The 14,256-nt window shown below is 36.5% G+C and overlaps 1 protein-coding gene across 3 annotated transcripts in view; it reads left to right on the forward strand.

Moving 5' to 3' along the window:
• Nucleotides 1-13,283, forward strand: part of LOC128985679 (armadillo segment polarity protein) — a 28,729-nt gene extending 15,446 nt beyond the window's left edge. Inside the window, exons 8-16 of one of the 3 annotated variants that reach the window (XM_054405452.1) lie at nt 463-818; nt 3,466-3,549; nt 3,845-4,015; nt 6,006-6,206; nt 6,805-6,925; nt 8,304-8,455; nt 10,004-10,100; nt 11,481-11,518; nt 12,250-12,375. In XM_054405452.1, the coding sequence (XP_054261427.1) occupies nt 463-818; nt 3,466-3,549; nt 3,845-4,015; nt 6,006-6,206; nt 6,805-6,925; nt 8,304-8,455; nt 10,004-10,100; nt 11,481-11,491 (1,193 nt within the window). In that variant the 3' untranslated portion in view covers nt 11,492-11,518; nt 12,250-12,375. Of the gene's footprint in view, nt 1-462; nt 819-3,465; nt 3,550-3,844; nt 4,016-6,005; nt 6,207-6,804; nt 6,926-8,303; nt 8,456-10,003; nt 10,101-11,480; nt 11,519-12,249 lie in introns of all 3 variants that reach the window. The other 2 variants (XM_054405451.1, XM_054405453.1) reach the window with 2 other exon arrangements.
• Nucleotides 13,284-14,256: the final 973 nt, after the last annotated feature.

The raw sequence follows: 14,256 nt of genomic DNA on the forward strand, positions 1-14,256 counted from the left end.
TGCCAACTTGCATTGCTCAGTATGAAGCTAACTTTTGTACAGGGTAATTTTTGTACTAGCAGCACTTTGTTTCAGTCCTATGCATAACTGGGCTTTTTAACATATTTTTTTTTATACATAAATACTTGTTTGGCCTTTTGCTCAAACAGTCCCTTGAATTTTGTTGTAGCCTACTGAGGACATATCAGCAACTGTAGAGTGTTACTACTTGTTTAGTAGATCTAAGTTTGCAAACACTAGAAAGGGAAAAGATGTTCATGCTATACCGTTGCTCATCTGTTGCATAGAACATAATTTAATTATTTCCTATTCCTAGCATTCATCCTTACTCAGCATATGTTCCGTCTCCTGGCTCTGTCCCACCATTACACAACTGCAGCAAATGAGTTAGCCTAGTTCTACTATTTTTCAAAATTACCTCTTCTACAGAATACTAACCGATGTTATGGGTTTGGGTTGCAGTGCTGTCGGTGTGCTCAAGCAACAAGCCAGCTATAGTGGAGGCAGGGGGTATGCAGGCATTGGCCATGCACCTCGGTCACCCCAGCCAGCGACTAGTACAGAACTGTCTGTGGACCCTGCGTAACCTCTCCGACGCTGGAACTAAGGTGGATGGTTTGGAAGGTCTGCTACAGTCCTTGGTGCAGCTCTTGGCCTCAACTGATCTCAACGTTGTTACCTGTGCAGCTGGTATACTCAGTAACTTGACCTGCAACAACCAACGCAACAAGGTGACAGTGTGCCAGGTGGGCGGAGTGGACGCTCTGGTCAGGACCATTGTCACTGCTGGCGACCGTGAGGAGATCACCGAGCCTGCGGTCAGTATGCCCACCATACATGCCATTGTTGTTTCTCAAACTACCGATACTTCTTAACTGTTTTAACTTTGTTTACATATAAAGAATATTTATTTATTTTTTTTATTTGATCGTTAGTATTTCAGATATGAAATAATAAGAATCTTATGTTAGTGGCAGACTGTCAAAAGTATGGAATAAAACGATGTTTGTTGATTGCAATTACATCGCCTATTCCCATTTTCACATCCTATTACTCTAGGCTCTAGCACAGAACTGTTTTTACACATTACTTAAGGCCCTGTTTCATAAAGATACTAGTCTAGTAATTACTAGTCTAGTAAATACTAGTCCCGTATTTACCTGTCCTACTAATTTGTGTTTCATAAACGTTTTTATACCGCTAGTAAATACTAGTGTATTTTACTAGTCACGTGACCAAAACTACTAGTCACGTGACCAACTTTACAAGGTAAACTTTCAAAACAAATTTCTAACCTCAATCACGGGTTTTCAAACCCTTTATAAAGGGTTTTAATTTTGTTTTCATTTGATACAAAAAGTAAATAGTTGTAGAAACGCAGTGTTTTCTTTTAATTAATAACTATATAGACACATAGGTAAAACAATCACACATTATTTATCAAACCGCTATTATTTATGTTCATCAATGAGCCCGCCGACGCGCCGGCGCGGCGTCGCGTCGCTGCAATCAACACGGTGATTGTATGCCTAGTTGCGGCGCTCAACTGTTGGGTGGAAGTTGATCTGTGTCTGCCGCATTCGCTTTGATTTGTATAGTTTTTGTTTTATTCTGACATATAAAATTAAGCTTGCTATGAGTAAAGAAAAGAAGGCTCAAATTTTTAATGTAATTAAATCGTCTAAGGACATTTTGTTAGGAACGTTTTCAAGTACCCTATGTTAACCTATGTTTTCAAATATTCGAATGCATAAGAATATTCGGGTTAGAAATCATTCTGTGATATTCTAATTTTGAGTCTATAAACCATGAATAATAAGCCTAAACGTTTATTGATGTAACAAATAATTAATTGCAACGCCGTTACAAGCAATGGAGTAGTTAGGTTTTCAAGTATATTAAAACATGACATAAATGCAGTCGCTACGGCAGGGCCTAGCTCAGAGGTAGAGTTTTCGCTTCTCATGTGGTGGGTCCCTGGTTCAAATCCGCACCACACCACTCACTATACTTTAGTTCCATTAATTAAACTTTTACATGTAAATAACAGCTCTAATCAACATCTAATTTTTTAATTACTTTGAATAACAAATTCAGAATACCAAAATGGATTAAAAGTAATGTTTTTATGATAAGCAGTTCAGTCCAACGCCCAAAAACCAAATATAGGCCTACAAAATTGTTAGTACATCACAGGGTTTTAGCTATTTAGGGAAACAAATAATAAGCACCTCAAAAAAACAAAAAAAAAAACAATGCAACTCCTCTTTAAAATTGTCTTACTATTATTTCCTGTTAAAATGTCTTTAAATAAAACCGAGAGCCTTGGGTGTAAAATAATCTGATTAATGTTGCAATGTTGGATACATTTTTGTACATCTTTGTATGCAATACGGTATGCGGTTTTAATTTGGTTTCTCTCAAGCTCAAAGCTTAAAAATCTTTTCTCTGTGATAGCTAAATAGTTGATATAACCATGAAATTTGACTCAAGTAAAATTAGACTAAAATTTCACAGAAATTGATAACTTATAATTATAATTAATTCTAATAGGGCGATTGTACATACATTATAAAATCCAATTTCACTCTTTTTGTACTACGCCACATTTATTGATTGTAATTTATATCTAATAATAATTATCATTTTAGCACTCATAGATCAATTTTTATCTTAAATTGCAAACGTGAGCCAATTCGCACTTGCAAAAAGAACTTAATAATTCTTTTTTTTAAATGATGTGAGTAATGAAATAACTCTCTTTCCAAAAATACTAGTCTACTTCAAATAATACGGATGTAGAGAGGTTGTTAGAAAATGGCAAGTATTTACCAGTGTAATTTACAAGAGTAAAACTTTATGAAACACATTGCTGTCTACACTAGTAAAAACCACTAGTAATACTAGTCCCTACACTAGTAACAAGTATTTTACACTAGTAGGTTTTTGAAACGTAGACTTCTAAAATACACTAGTATTACTAGTCCATGGACTAGTAAATACTAGACTAGTAGTTTTATGAAACAGGGCCCAGGTGAGGCCTAGAGGGTCGCGGCATTATGACGTAGTTAAAGGCACCATTGGTGGTTGTGGGTTTTGAGCCTAGGGCCTCGGTTCTACCACTAGACCAGCTCGCTTCTGAAGATCTTCTTTTAATGTAAAACCACCAGCAGACTTTAGTGGTGCAGGCTTAAAATATGATAAAATAATAAAATTTCATGACCCATTACAAACATGTTTTATGATTAATCAATCTACATCTAAATAATTGTGTCCTTCCTTATAGCATTGAAATCAAATTGAAAATAAAATTGATGTAAGTAGCTAGCCACTAGCCTATATATGTAGGCCTAGGCCTTAATGTTTTTGAAAAAAAAAAAAAATTAACTTAAATGTAAAAGTTTTATTTAAGATCTTCTTTTATTCTGACTCTATATCAGCAATTCATTTGTTTTTTGTCCTCAGGTATGTGCTCTGAGACATCTGACGTCTCGTCATGTAGAGAGTGAAATGGCACAGAATGCTGTACGTCTTAACTATGGCATGCAGGTATAACTAATTTATTGAATAATTGTTTTTAACATACCAATAAACCCTTTAAGAGTTTTTGTGTGAATTATGAAATACATATTTTTTAACTTCACATTAAATTCATAATCAACAATGTTTTATACCAGTTGAGTTGTTATCTGCTTACAAGATATTTGTCTGTGCAAAGAAGTTCTTTTAAGCTATTAGCGAATTCTCTTCCCACAGAAATCAGGAAAATGTCAATCCTTCTATTTAAAATGTCTTAGTGGTAAGGAACTAACGGGTGAAGTGTCTAAACTTGTTTTGTTTGAAGGTGATTGTGAAGCTGCTCCACCCTCCATCACGCTGGCCACTAGTCAAGGCTGTGATAGGTCTGATCCGCAACCTAGCTCTGTGTCAGGCCAATCACGCACCTCTACGAGAGAATGGAGCTATACATCATTTGGTCAGACTGCTCATGCGGGCCTTCCAGGATACCCAGAGAGTAAGTGGAATACACAACATCAATATACTTATCCTTTTTGCAAAATCACCATTTACAGTTTTTAAGTTCATTATAAGATATTGTATGAAGATACGTAAGTATTGTAAACTAGTAGCATAATTTATTGTAGGACTACCTTTGACTGCCCAAATGTGATGAGTAGTACGAGAATAAGTTCACCAATAACGAGAGCAATTCAAAACTAACGCTGTGGTATGCTGACCTTCAGTCTTGTGATATTGTATTGACACTTTGCCTCACATAAGGTGTGCAGGGAAAGTTCAATTGGGACGTATCCCATCATTCACCCCCCCCCCCCCCCTATATTCAGACCCTATATGAATAAATAATAAAAATTTATTTAGCCTTTCAGAACAACTTGGTCACTATATTAAAAAACTATCCTATGCTACTATTTAGCTGTTATCACTTAGAATATCCTTAAAATTTTTTTTAAACATCTCTCTAAGTACATATTTTCTTAATGTATTGCTAGATGCAAGAAACTTAAGTCCGGGTAGACTACAATGAGGGTCCAAAGTAGGGATGGACGGGATTGAATTTTTAGTTCGGGACGGGACGGGACGGGATTTTCATTTCCTTCCCGATTTTCGGGACGGGACGGGACGGGATTTTTTCTGTGCATAAAAAGAGTATTGCAGTTACCAAAAAAAGACATACAAAATCAATTTTTACCGTTTGTGGTACTGATCTATAAAAACCAAAAAAATGGGTAACAATATATCAGGTACCTATAGAAACTTGTGACTCACGGTCACGGTGCGATCGTCTGCATGACTCCGCGTTCATGGCGCCATCGTCGGTAAGACTCCGCGGTCACGGCGCGATCGTCGGTAGGACTCCGCCGTCACGGGGTGATCGCCGGTATGACTCGCGGTCACGGCATGATCGTCTGCATGACTCCGCGTTCATGGCGCCATCGTCGGTAGGACTCCGCGGTCACGGCGCGATCGTCGGTAGGACTCCGCCGTCACGGGGTGATCGCCGGTATGACTCGCGGTCACGGCATGATCGTTGTCATGACTCCGCGGTCACGGCGTGATCGTCGGTATGACTCCGCGGTCACGGCGCAATCGTCGGTAGGACTCCGCGGTCACGGCGCGATCGTCGGTAGGACTCCGCGGTCACGGCGCGATCGTCGGTATGACTCGCGGTCACGGCGCGATCGTCGGTAGGACTCCGCGGTCACGGCGTGATCGTCGAAATGAGTTCGTCTCCTACGTTCGCGGACCTATCGCTCGCAATAGCGGCGTCATCGGCACTCGCGAAGCGGCAAAATCGCCGACGATCGGACCAAATCCCGGCCCGAAAAATTCCCGAATCAAATGTAATCCCGTCCCGATAATCGGGAATATTTTTTTCCCGAAAAATTCCCGAAATTTCGGGACCCGTCCATTCCTAGTCCAAAGTATGAAAAGCTTTTCCTCCTAACCTCTAACCCCACAATAACGTGTCCTGCGCTGGGAAACCTCATTGTTCAGAGAAGGCCTCTCGCGTAAATAGCCTAGTCGGGCTTAGAAAGGGACAAAACTCTCTGGGTCATGCAGCACTACATACCAGTTTAGCTCCTAGCGGCATATATATTCTTGTAAGCGAGATTTTGACTGCGATCTTAGAAGCTCTGTGACAATGAAGAATTGAAGGATGCATCCCAGGCTAGCTCAAGACTCAGGACACAGATTTTTATAAAGACAGTCTTTCGAAGCTTGTTAAAAAACACCACAAGTGCCTAGAAGTAATTTTTTTTTTAGTAGATAAAATAAAAATGTAGTTTTGGGATGTATTTAGTGAATGGTTTTTATTTACATCCTTGTTATTTATACAGCTGACCCGAAGTTACCTACTTTCCAAATGGCCCTCATACGCAATTTTTAATTAACACTTTATTACACTCTGAGCCACCATTCTCCAACCCCACCAGAGTATTTATGAATAATATTTGGCTCATATTGCACATCTGTTGTTTCAGCAAAGGTCGAGTGTGGCGTCGAGTGGCAGTCAGGCGCCGAGTGCGTACGCGGATGGAGTGAGGATGGAAGAGATAGTGGAGGGCACAGTCGGCGCTCTACATATACTGGCGCGAGAGAGCCACAATCGAGCACTAATACGCCAGCAGATGGTCATTCCAATATTCGTACAGTTGCTGTTTAATGAGATTGAAAATATACAGGTTGGTTCAGTCACAGAGAATTAAGAAACAGAGGACAAATTCAATGGTATCTAGCACCAGTTTCTAGTGTCAAGAGCCAATTCTATTCCCCTTCCGCTCTCTCCTTTCACCCCTCGCCATCCCTTACTGCAGTGATCATGCTGTAGGAAGACTCTGTGTGCTACAACTGCTGTACAACTATGCATGTGGCCATCGCCGTTCGGCCTCTTCCTTGCTCGGAACAAGTACATATCGCCCCAACATACCAGAGCTAAAAGTGCACAGTTGTCCCATAAGCTTGTATCCTCTGTATCTTACTTCTCTGTAGTTTAGTACTGTATTCTCATTACTGTAGACATAGATAATGGTCAAAATAAGCCCTGATTGACTGAACTTCATCGTCAACAATCCTTTAGTGTATCTCGTTCCTTTCATTCATTGTTTATGGCAGTTAAACTTGGTTAAGATGGTTACCTCGACTGCTCCACATGCTCTGTTTCATTTATTTTTATAGGGATTTTTACATAAAGTGTTTAAATGTGGTGTTTGTGTTTGATATACATCATGTTAATTCTTTTTATCATGTAGGATGTATAACTAAATGTGTCTTTATGCTCAGAGAGTTGCTGCTGGAGTGTTGTGTGAACTGGCTCAAGACAAAGAAGGTGCAGAGATGATAGAACAAGAAGGAGCCACAGCACCACTCACAGAACTACTCCATTCAAGAAATGAGGGTGTTGGTACGTGTCAATGATTTACTTTCATGGATATACCTACAGACATCTATACTTACTGCGATCACGAATTATACTTAAACTCTTTTCGACCTTACTCGAGCTTGGTCCAAAAATGATTTCTGGCCTGAACTAACTCCTCAGCCCTAACTGTTGGCCTTCCCTGATCCGAAATCTCAGGCATTTGCAGACCCCATGTAAAATCATTTCAGCTTATGATGACCAAAGGCGAATTTAATTGCTGAGCTCCTCATTAAATTTGAGTTGAGCTTGCAAAATGAAATGGAACTTAATGTCTGAAGCGTATTCTACATTTTTTGGTCTGTACCAATTCGATCTGAATAACTGTGAGTGCATTAAGTTGTTTTTGGTGCTTTTAATTACGTGTACCTTATTACAAAAGGTGCTTTTGTCTTTTAGGTATCATTAAAAAATCAATATGGTAAAGTACAGACACCAATGTCATACCATAATACCCCCGCCGCAGAAAACCTGCAGACTAAGTGAATTTCCATTTGCCTGATTGGACTTACTCTAAAATATCTCCTGAAAAATATCACAAGAAAACAAAAATAAACAAGAAACTTTGACTTAACACGTTCGCTGCTGAGCGCTAGATGCCGGGACGGCGCCAGTTGCTGAACTAACGCTCGGCCGCTGCGTGACATTGCCACCGATACACTGAATTACAGTAAAAACAACAGTAGTTATACTGGATGGCAATGTTCTGCAATAATACTGGCATTTGATATAGTACTAAGTGATTCTGATGGATAGCAGCACTACCCAGGTTACAGTCGGTAAAGTAGTGTCGCTATCTAGCAGGAAAGAGGTAAAACAAAGCCCTGTTCCAAACAACCCTGGTGGTGATTTGGGAAACTATATTTTTTATTGTCAGAAAAGTACGTCCCCACGAGCTGCAAAGAAATATAGAACGCTTGTGACGTGCTGGCTTATCCATAGCAACGTTAAACAACAATGAACGGTGACGTTCTGGAACGTTCTTAGCTCCTGGCGCCGTGGCCCGGCTGACGTTCCGGAACGTCCGTAGCAGCGAACGTGTTAAGAGGGCAAATCTACTAAATTGTGAGGTACGTTCGGAATGTAAGTTTCGTTCCCCCCACTCTCCAGGGTAGCACTGCAATCGCACTAGTTAAGTGCAAGCATGTTATTACTCTGTGTCAACCGGAAGGAAATGACACCATTTAGAATTTGCTATTTTTGTCTTACACTTCGTAGCGCTCGTTCGTAATGGCTGCGTTAATTGAGAATCCCACCGATTGTGAAATTCGATCGTTATAGTTTTATCCGTGTAGTTATAGAGCACTACTTTTCATTGCTGTTGCATGGCTCTACCCTAAAGACCTGTTTGCGATGTTTACAGCCACATATGCTGCAGCTGTGCTGTTCCGCATGTCTGAAGACAAGCCCCAAGATTACAAGAAGCGACTGTCCATGGAGTTGACCAACTCTCTGTTCCGAGAGGACCAGAACCTCTGGGCCGGAGGAGACTTGGGCATGGGTCCTGACTTGCAGGTCTGCTTACAATCTCTTTACAAAGTTTGCTTTTTATCATTTTCATTCTTCATTTTTCAAAGTTTTGTTACAGAAGTATTTTATAGTAGTTTTTTATTTAGTATGTTTAATTTAAATATTTGTGCCATTTTATTGCTTAGAAAACAACTTTTTTTCAATTTTTACCTAAATAAATAAATTGTTTAATGAAAAGTGTTCTAACCAACTTGCTCCTATTATAAATTTAACAAAAAGGATAGATGCTTTAATGTCTAAAAATTGTGTATTAATTTACATAATTTTAAAATTCAATCTAAAGTTAATGTTATTAATGTAATCATCAATTGAGAGACATCTATCCTAGGAGAATGCAGATTGTCCCAAAACCAACAAACCATTTTCCCCCATGAAAACTACTTGAACCTTATGTTGTTTATTAAAAAAGTAAAAAGTTATAAAAAATGCCTTTAGATACTTTTTAAAAGTTATAACTTTTGTTTTTATTTACTGATTTTGTTCAGTACATCAATGTGTACATTATTGTGTAATAAGTGTTATTTTATTTTCTATGTGAATGACCATATTTTTAGTTTTAGTTTCAGCACTAGTTTTACATTATTCTGCTTCGCTCAAGTACTTGTGCAATCAATGTTAGTGGCATGTCATCACTTAGACTATTACTTCACTATGTATATATGCACACACAAGTGCAAGGTCACTGGGGTTCAAGTATGCAAAATTGTAGCAAACAAAAACTGGCATTGCAGATATTCTGTAACATCTCCATTGCAGTTGATCATTCTAAAACATAACAGTTTTTTGAATAATTTTTCCAGAAAAATCTAGACTATTTTTCTCAATGGCAAACATTTGTTAGAGTTTATTTTAGTGGCCTTCTTGCATTAAATTTCTTGAAAGTTTTACAAAAAGCTATCACAACAGCTTATTACGATAACTGCTGGTCCCTAAGTAATTTAATGACTGCATTTGATTTTATTAGAGAGTGTAACAATCAAATTAACTAATATTACTTTATAAGTTTATACACTGCTATTTATGACAACAACATTAAATATTTAAATAATTTGATTTGATTTGATGCACACTTAGTGCTAGCAAGTGTCATTTATAAGATAGGCTATTTTAAATTGGAAGATCAAGTTAAATAAAAGTAAAATAAAATATTGCATAAATTATCATCAGTGTTAGTTTGTTTGTTTAGACACTTGAATTATTAATAAAAGTAAATTATGTAGATCTGAACAAATTTACAGTAAATTTTACATTTATTATTATAATTGTAAGAAATAAATTTGATAACATCAGGTTTTGGATTATTCCTTCCACCTGGAGATTACAGTAGCAAAAGTCAGTCTGATGGTTATGTTTATAGGCTAATTGGCAAGAAACACTTCTGTTCAAACTCTCAGACTTCACCGTCTTATTGACAGTGAACCTACGTTTAAAAATGCATTCATTATTAAAAGGCAATGTTGCGAGGTTGCACAAGTACAGGTGGTGCGCACGTAGCATCTACATAGGTAGTGTAGACTGTAGGTGTGTTTCTAGGACATGCTAGGGCCAGACCAGGGGTATGATGGGCTGTATACGACCGGCCCCCCCAGCGTGCACAGTAGTCACGGCGGTCGCAACTACGCACAATCAGGTAGGCTACCCACCCCCCTACACACTCACTGCACAAAACGAGAACAAAATCTCCTAGAAATCCACTTCAAAATTTCATTATTCAACACGGCTACAGATGCATTAAACATCAGCTCTTTTTCCTAGTTAAAGTTTTTAAACGTTATTTGAATAATGAGAAAACTTTGTCTAATTATCTGGATGTTCAGGAGTTAAATAAAAGTATTTATGTAAGATGTAGATCAGTGATCACGAATCTGCCCTCAATACCAATGCTTATGTTTGTTCCAATTAGGTAATAATTAAATTTGAGGTAATATCGTGATCAGTTCGCGGCCACGAAAACGTCATTGTCGTCTTTCCCGATCACTGCAACTTTCTGATGTGTGATCTTCGCAGACGATTCGGGTATCAGTATCAGAATCAACTTTTGACGATCGATTCTCTATACCAATACCAACGTCCAAGTATCGGTGGTATCGAGAATCGACAGTCTTTATTTAAAACGCTGCTTCATAGTTAACTTTTTAATTTTAATAAATTGATCCCATCTAAACTCTTAACTAAATTGATATCTTTTACTAGCTTAGCGGGGTATATACAGGGCCAGGGAACAAAAATAAATGAAGACCAATTTTTGTGATAAAATATGTCAATTTCAGGACTTCTCAATAAATAAACCCTTTTAAAACCATGGAGTTTACTTAACATTTAACTAAAATAAAAATTATCCAAATCAGAATGGACCAGGCCTATACAATGTATCAATGTATCTCTTAATAATTTTGTTTTCAAATTCAGTTACTTAACTTTTGAAAATATGTTGGTATGAGAATCTAGAATTCATCCATAAAAAGATTAAAACACTTATTTCTCAATGTGCAGTGAGTGGTACAAGGTTAATATGTTATAACATGCTAGGTTAGAAGCTAACTAACCCACTGCTAATGTAATTACACTTCATACTGTACTTTTAATAACTAACCATAATATAGATATTCTTGTAATTAGATTTGGACTTAACATATTATCTGTAATTTAATCCTTACATGTATAAAAAAATTACTTATGAGAAAAAGATAGACTAAATAAAATTTACAATCTCAGAAATATTAGGCTACTTGTTGATATGACTGTTAGCCATCTTTACCAGATAAAAGACAATGAGAAATCTTATTACATGCTAATTCTTTTGTAGAACTTTTTTTTAACAAAAATGTTTTGGCTTTATCATTAATACTACATTTGTCTACAAAAATCTAAAGATTTCTTGTATGTATTGCAAGTTAAATGGTTTTCTATAAATAAATGTGCGGTACAAAACACCTAATTATTTGTGGACAAATTAAAATCTACATCTGAAAGTGAAGGTAGGGTAATGACTAGATGTTTTGTTTCAAAGGCGGGTTCTGATCCAACGGAAAGTCAATTTGAACTCAGGTAAAATAACACTTGCTCGCTTGGCTTTTTTGTGTATGTTGCATGGTTTTACTATCGATTTTGTTTTATGTGTACATGTATGTATGATATGTTTTGGTGTAGCCTATTTATTTACAATTATTGTTTGTATATGTATGTGTGTTAATAGAACCCATTAGAAATGATTAATTATGAAAAGGTAGGTTCTGCACATACATGTCTTATTTCACCGAAATTGTATAAGTTACTTCATTATTGTATACCTACCTAATAAAATACTAAGGAATGGTTCTTTTTTGTTTCATGAAATGTTAATAACACAAAAAAATTAACATTTATTTAATGAATTCCTAAGTTAAATTGTTTGATGAAATCATAATTTGTTTTGTTATGAGAGCTACACATTTTCAGGGCAATGTTTTAATTCAAATTTTGATAGAACATGTTTTAAAAGATTTTGCTGCAGCAGCAGCAGTAGCTCAACCAGTTTTGTGTAATCCCTCCAAGACTGGCTAGTTGCTATTTTATATCTTTGACTGTGGATAGTACTAGAAATACCGTTCCCATGAGAAAGTTGTTGCAGTTTTGGATTTGAAAATGGAGGCAATTTAATTGAGCTACTAACAGACTGTTTTGATTTAAACTACCACGCCAACTTATTAAGCCAAGCTTAACTAAAAGAACAACTTTACATATTTGTCAGCTAGACTGTTAGACTGTAGTGTCTGTAACAGTGTGTGGTTGTTGTACAGGTTATGACCAGGTACTCCTAGACTCAATGCAGGGAGTTGACCTCGGCTCACAACACTCGGACTACGGACCTATGGACGTGAGCAGTGACCCTCTCCCCCCACCCCCTCCAGACAGTCAGGTGGCGGCCGCCTGGTACGACACGGACCTGTAGCACCTACCACCTACAACCTACAACCTACCATCTGGTGTCCATTGGCCCAATGAGCATCCACTAAAATAAAATAAAACCTATGTATACGTAACTTTTCACTAGTTATATGAGGCTCTATGATTCATATCTTAATATTTGTTGAATTTTGATCCAACTAACTTATTTAACGGTTTTCATACCAAAGGCATTGCCCAAAGCATATAATGCTGTCTAGCCATGTAACATTGTATTCAAAACTTGAGTCCGCGTGATGTAGTTTGGTGTATACAGTACAAACATCAGGCGGTAGGAGGGTAGCAAATCTTCCTACATGAAATGTTAACTTGTGTCAATTACCACAATAGAGCTGTAATACAAAGATAGAACTGTTGTTTTGTGGCCAGTGGACACCTTGGTAAAGTCTTGCTTTATTGTGTTAGGCAGTTAACAATTGAGTCAACAATAAAATTAGTTTTATTCCTAAGTAAATTAATTTTAAAAAGAGATCTCAAGAGTTTATGGTGCTAAGGTTAAATAAACATTAGTGCTCCATTCGTAATGATCAGTCAATTTCTGTAGCTTAAAATCAACCGTGTTAATAATAATTTATTATAGTATAATTAAAACAAGTGCATCACCTTTAATTCATTTCTTATTAGCCTTGAAGTAGTTTTATTTATTTATATTGTCATCGCAAGACCTTGAAAAAAACTTCACTCAGATTTATTTTGTAATAAATTATCTTTAGTGGATAAAAGTTTTAACACTTATTAACTAAGCACAAAAAACAACTTTTAAAAGTCTGGTACTTAATCAATCATTCCATAGACAACTTGTTTCTAATATTTTTTAATTTTATACTAATCTAAAACCTCATATAAAATCCTGTTTTAAAAATATATGTTTTGAAATAATAAATTTTACTGTTGTCAAAGTTTATAACACTCGTGTTTATACTTTAATCAGAAAAGTAATTTACTTATATATATTGTTTCTACTAGTATTATTAGTTAATTACATGGTTAAGTTCCCTTTGGTGCCAGAATTAGGCATTTTTATGTTTAGATAGTTTATTTAAGTGGACCTTTGAACTGTCTGAATGTGTGCTAGTTACATGTAAAGAACATTAGCCTACACTGTTCAGATAACAATCTTGTTGTATTGTGTCTAGGTTAGAATCCCGCTCACAGGGTCACTATTACATTTGTTTTTAAGTACAATTTAAATTACTATGCATTGAATAAGTAAATGTGTTTATTTTATATCATTGTAACATGAATAAAGAATTTTAAAATCAATTAGTATGTATTATCTTTTAGTTCCTTTAACTTAACTTTCTGAAAGCCATTGGTTATTCTTAAAAAAACTATAGGGTGAGTGCACCAGTGAATGACCACCCCCCAGTGAATGACCGATTTGTATAAAAAACATCATATCAGGCTTTCTGTTTTTCCTAGTCTATCACAATCAGTTTTAAAAGTAACTTTGAGGTCTTATTAATATACACTCTGTGACTGATTAAAAAAGAAAGTGTCAATCATCCTTTTGTAACATAAACAAAATTAGATATTTCAAAGCAATTCATTGTTATGCTTCCCACTATGGTGTCTCGCACAAACATGGTTGGTTGTAATTTGTCATGGTTCCTTAATTATTGATTGGAACTGTAATATATTACATGTAATTCACAGTTAACATGTTAAGGTATAATTCTGTACTCATTTTAAGATCAAAATCCTAACCAATCGTATATTTAAACAGCCGGTCAATTACTGGTTCACAAATTAGGGTATAACCAGTGATTGACCGTTTCGTTCATTAACTGGATTTGAGTCAATTTTCTTTATTGATATTGATGACAATGTTTTCTGATGGA

The sequence above is a fragment of the Macrosteles quadrilineatus genome, unplaced genomic scaffold (assembly GCF_028750875.1).
Source record: "Macrosteles quadrilineatus isolate MER2022 unplaced genomic scaffold, UCM_ALF_1.0 Scaffold_2__2_contigs__length_208266976, whole genome shotgun sequence".
Classification (NCBI taxonomy): Eukaryota; Metazoa; Arthropoda; class Insecta; order Hemiptera; family Cicadellidae; genus Macrosteles; species Macrosteles quadrilineatus.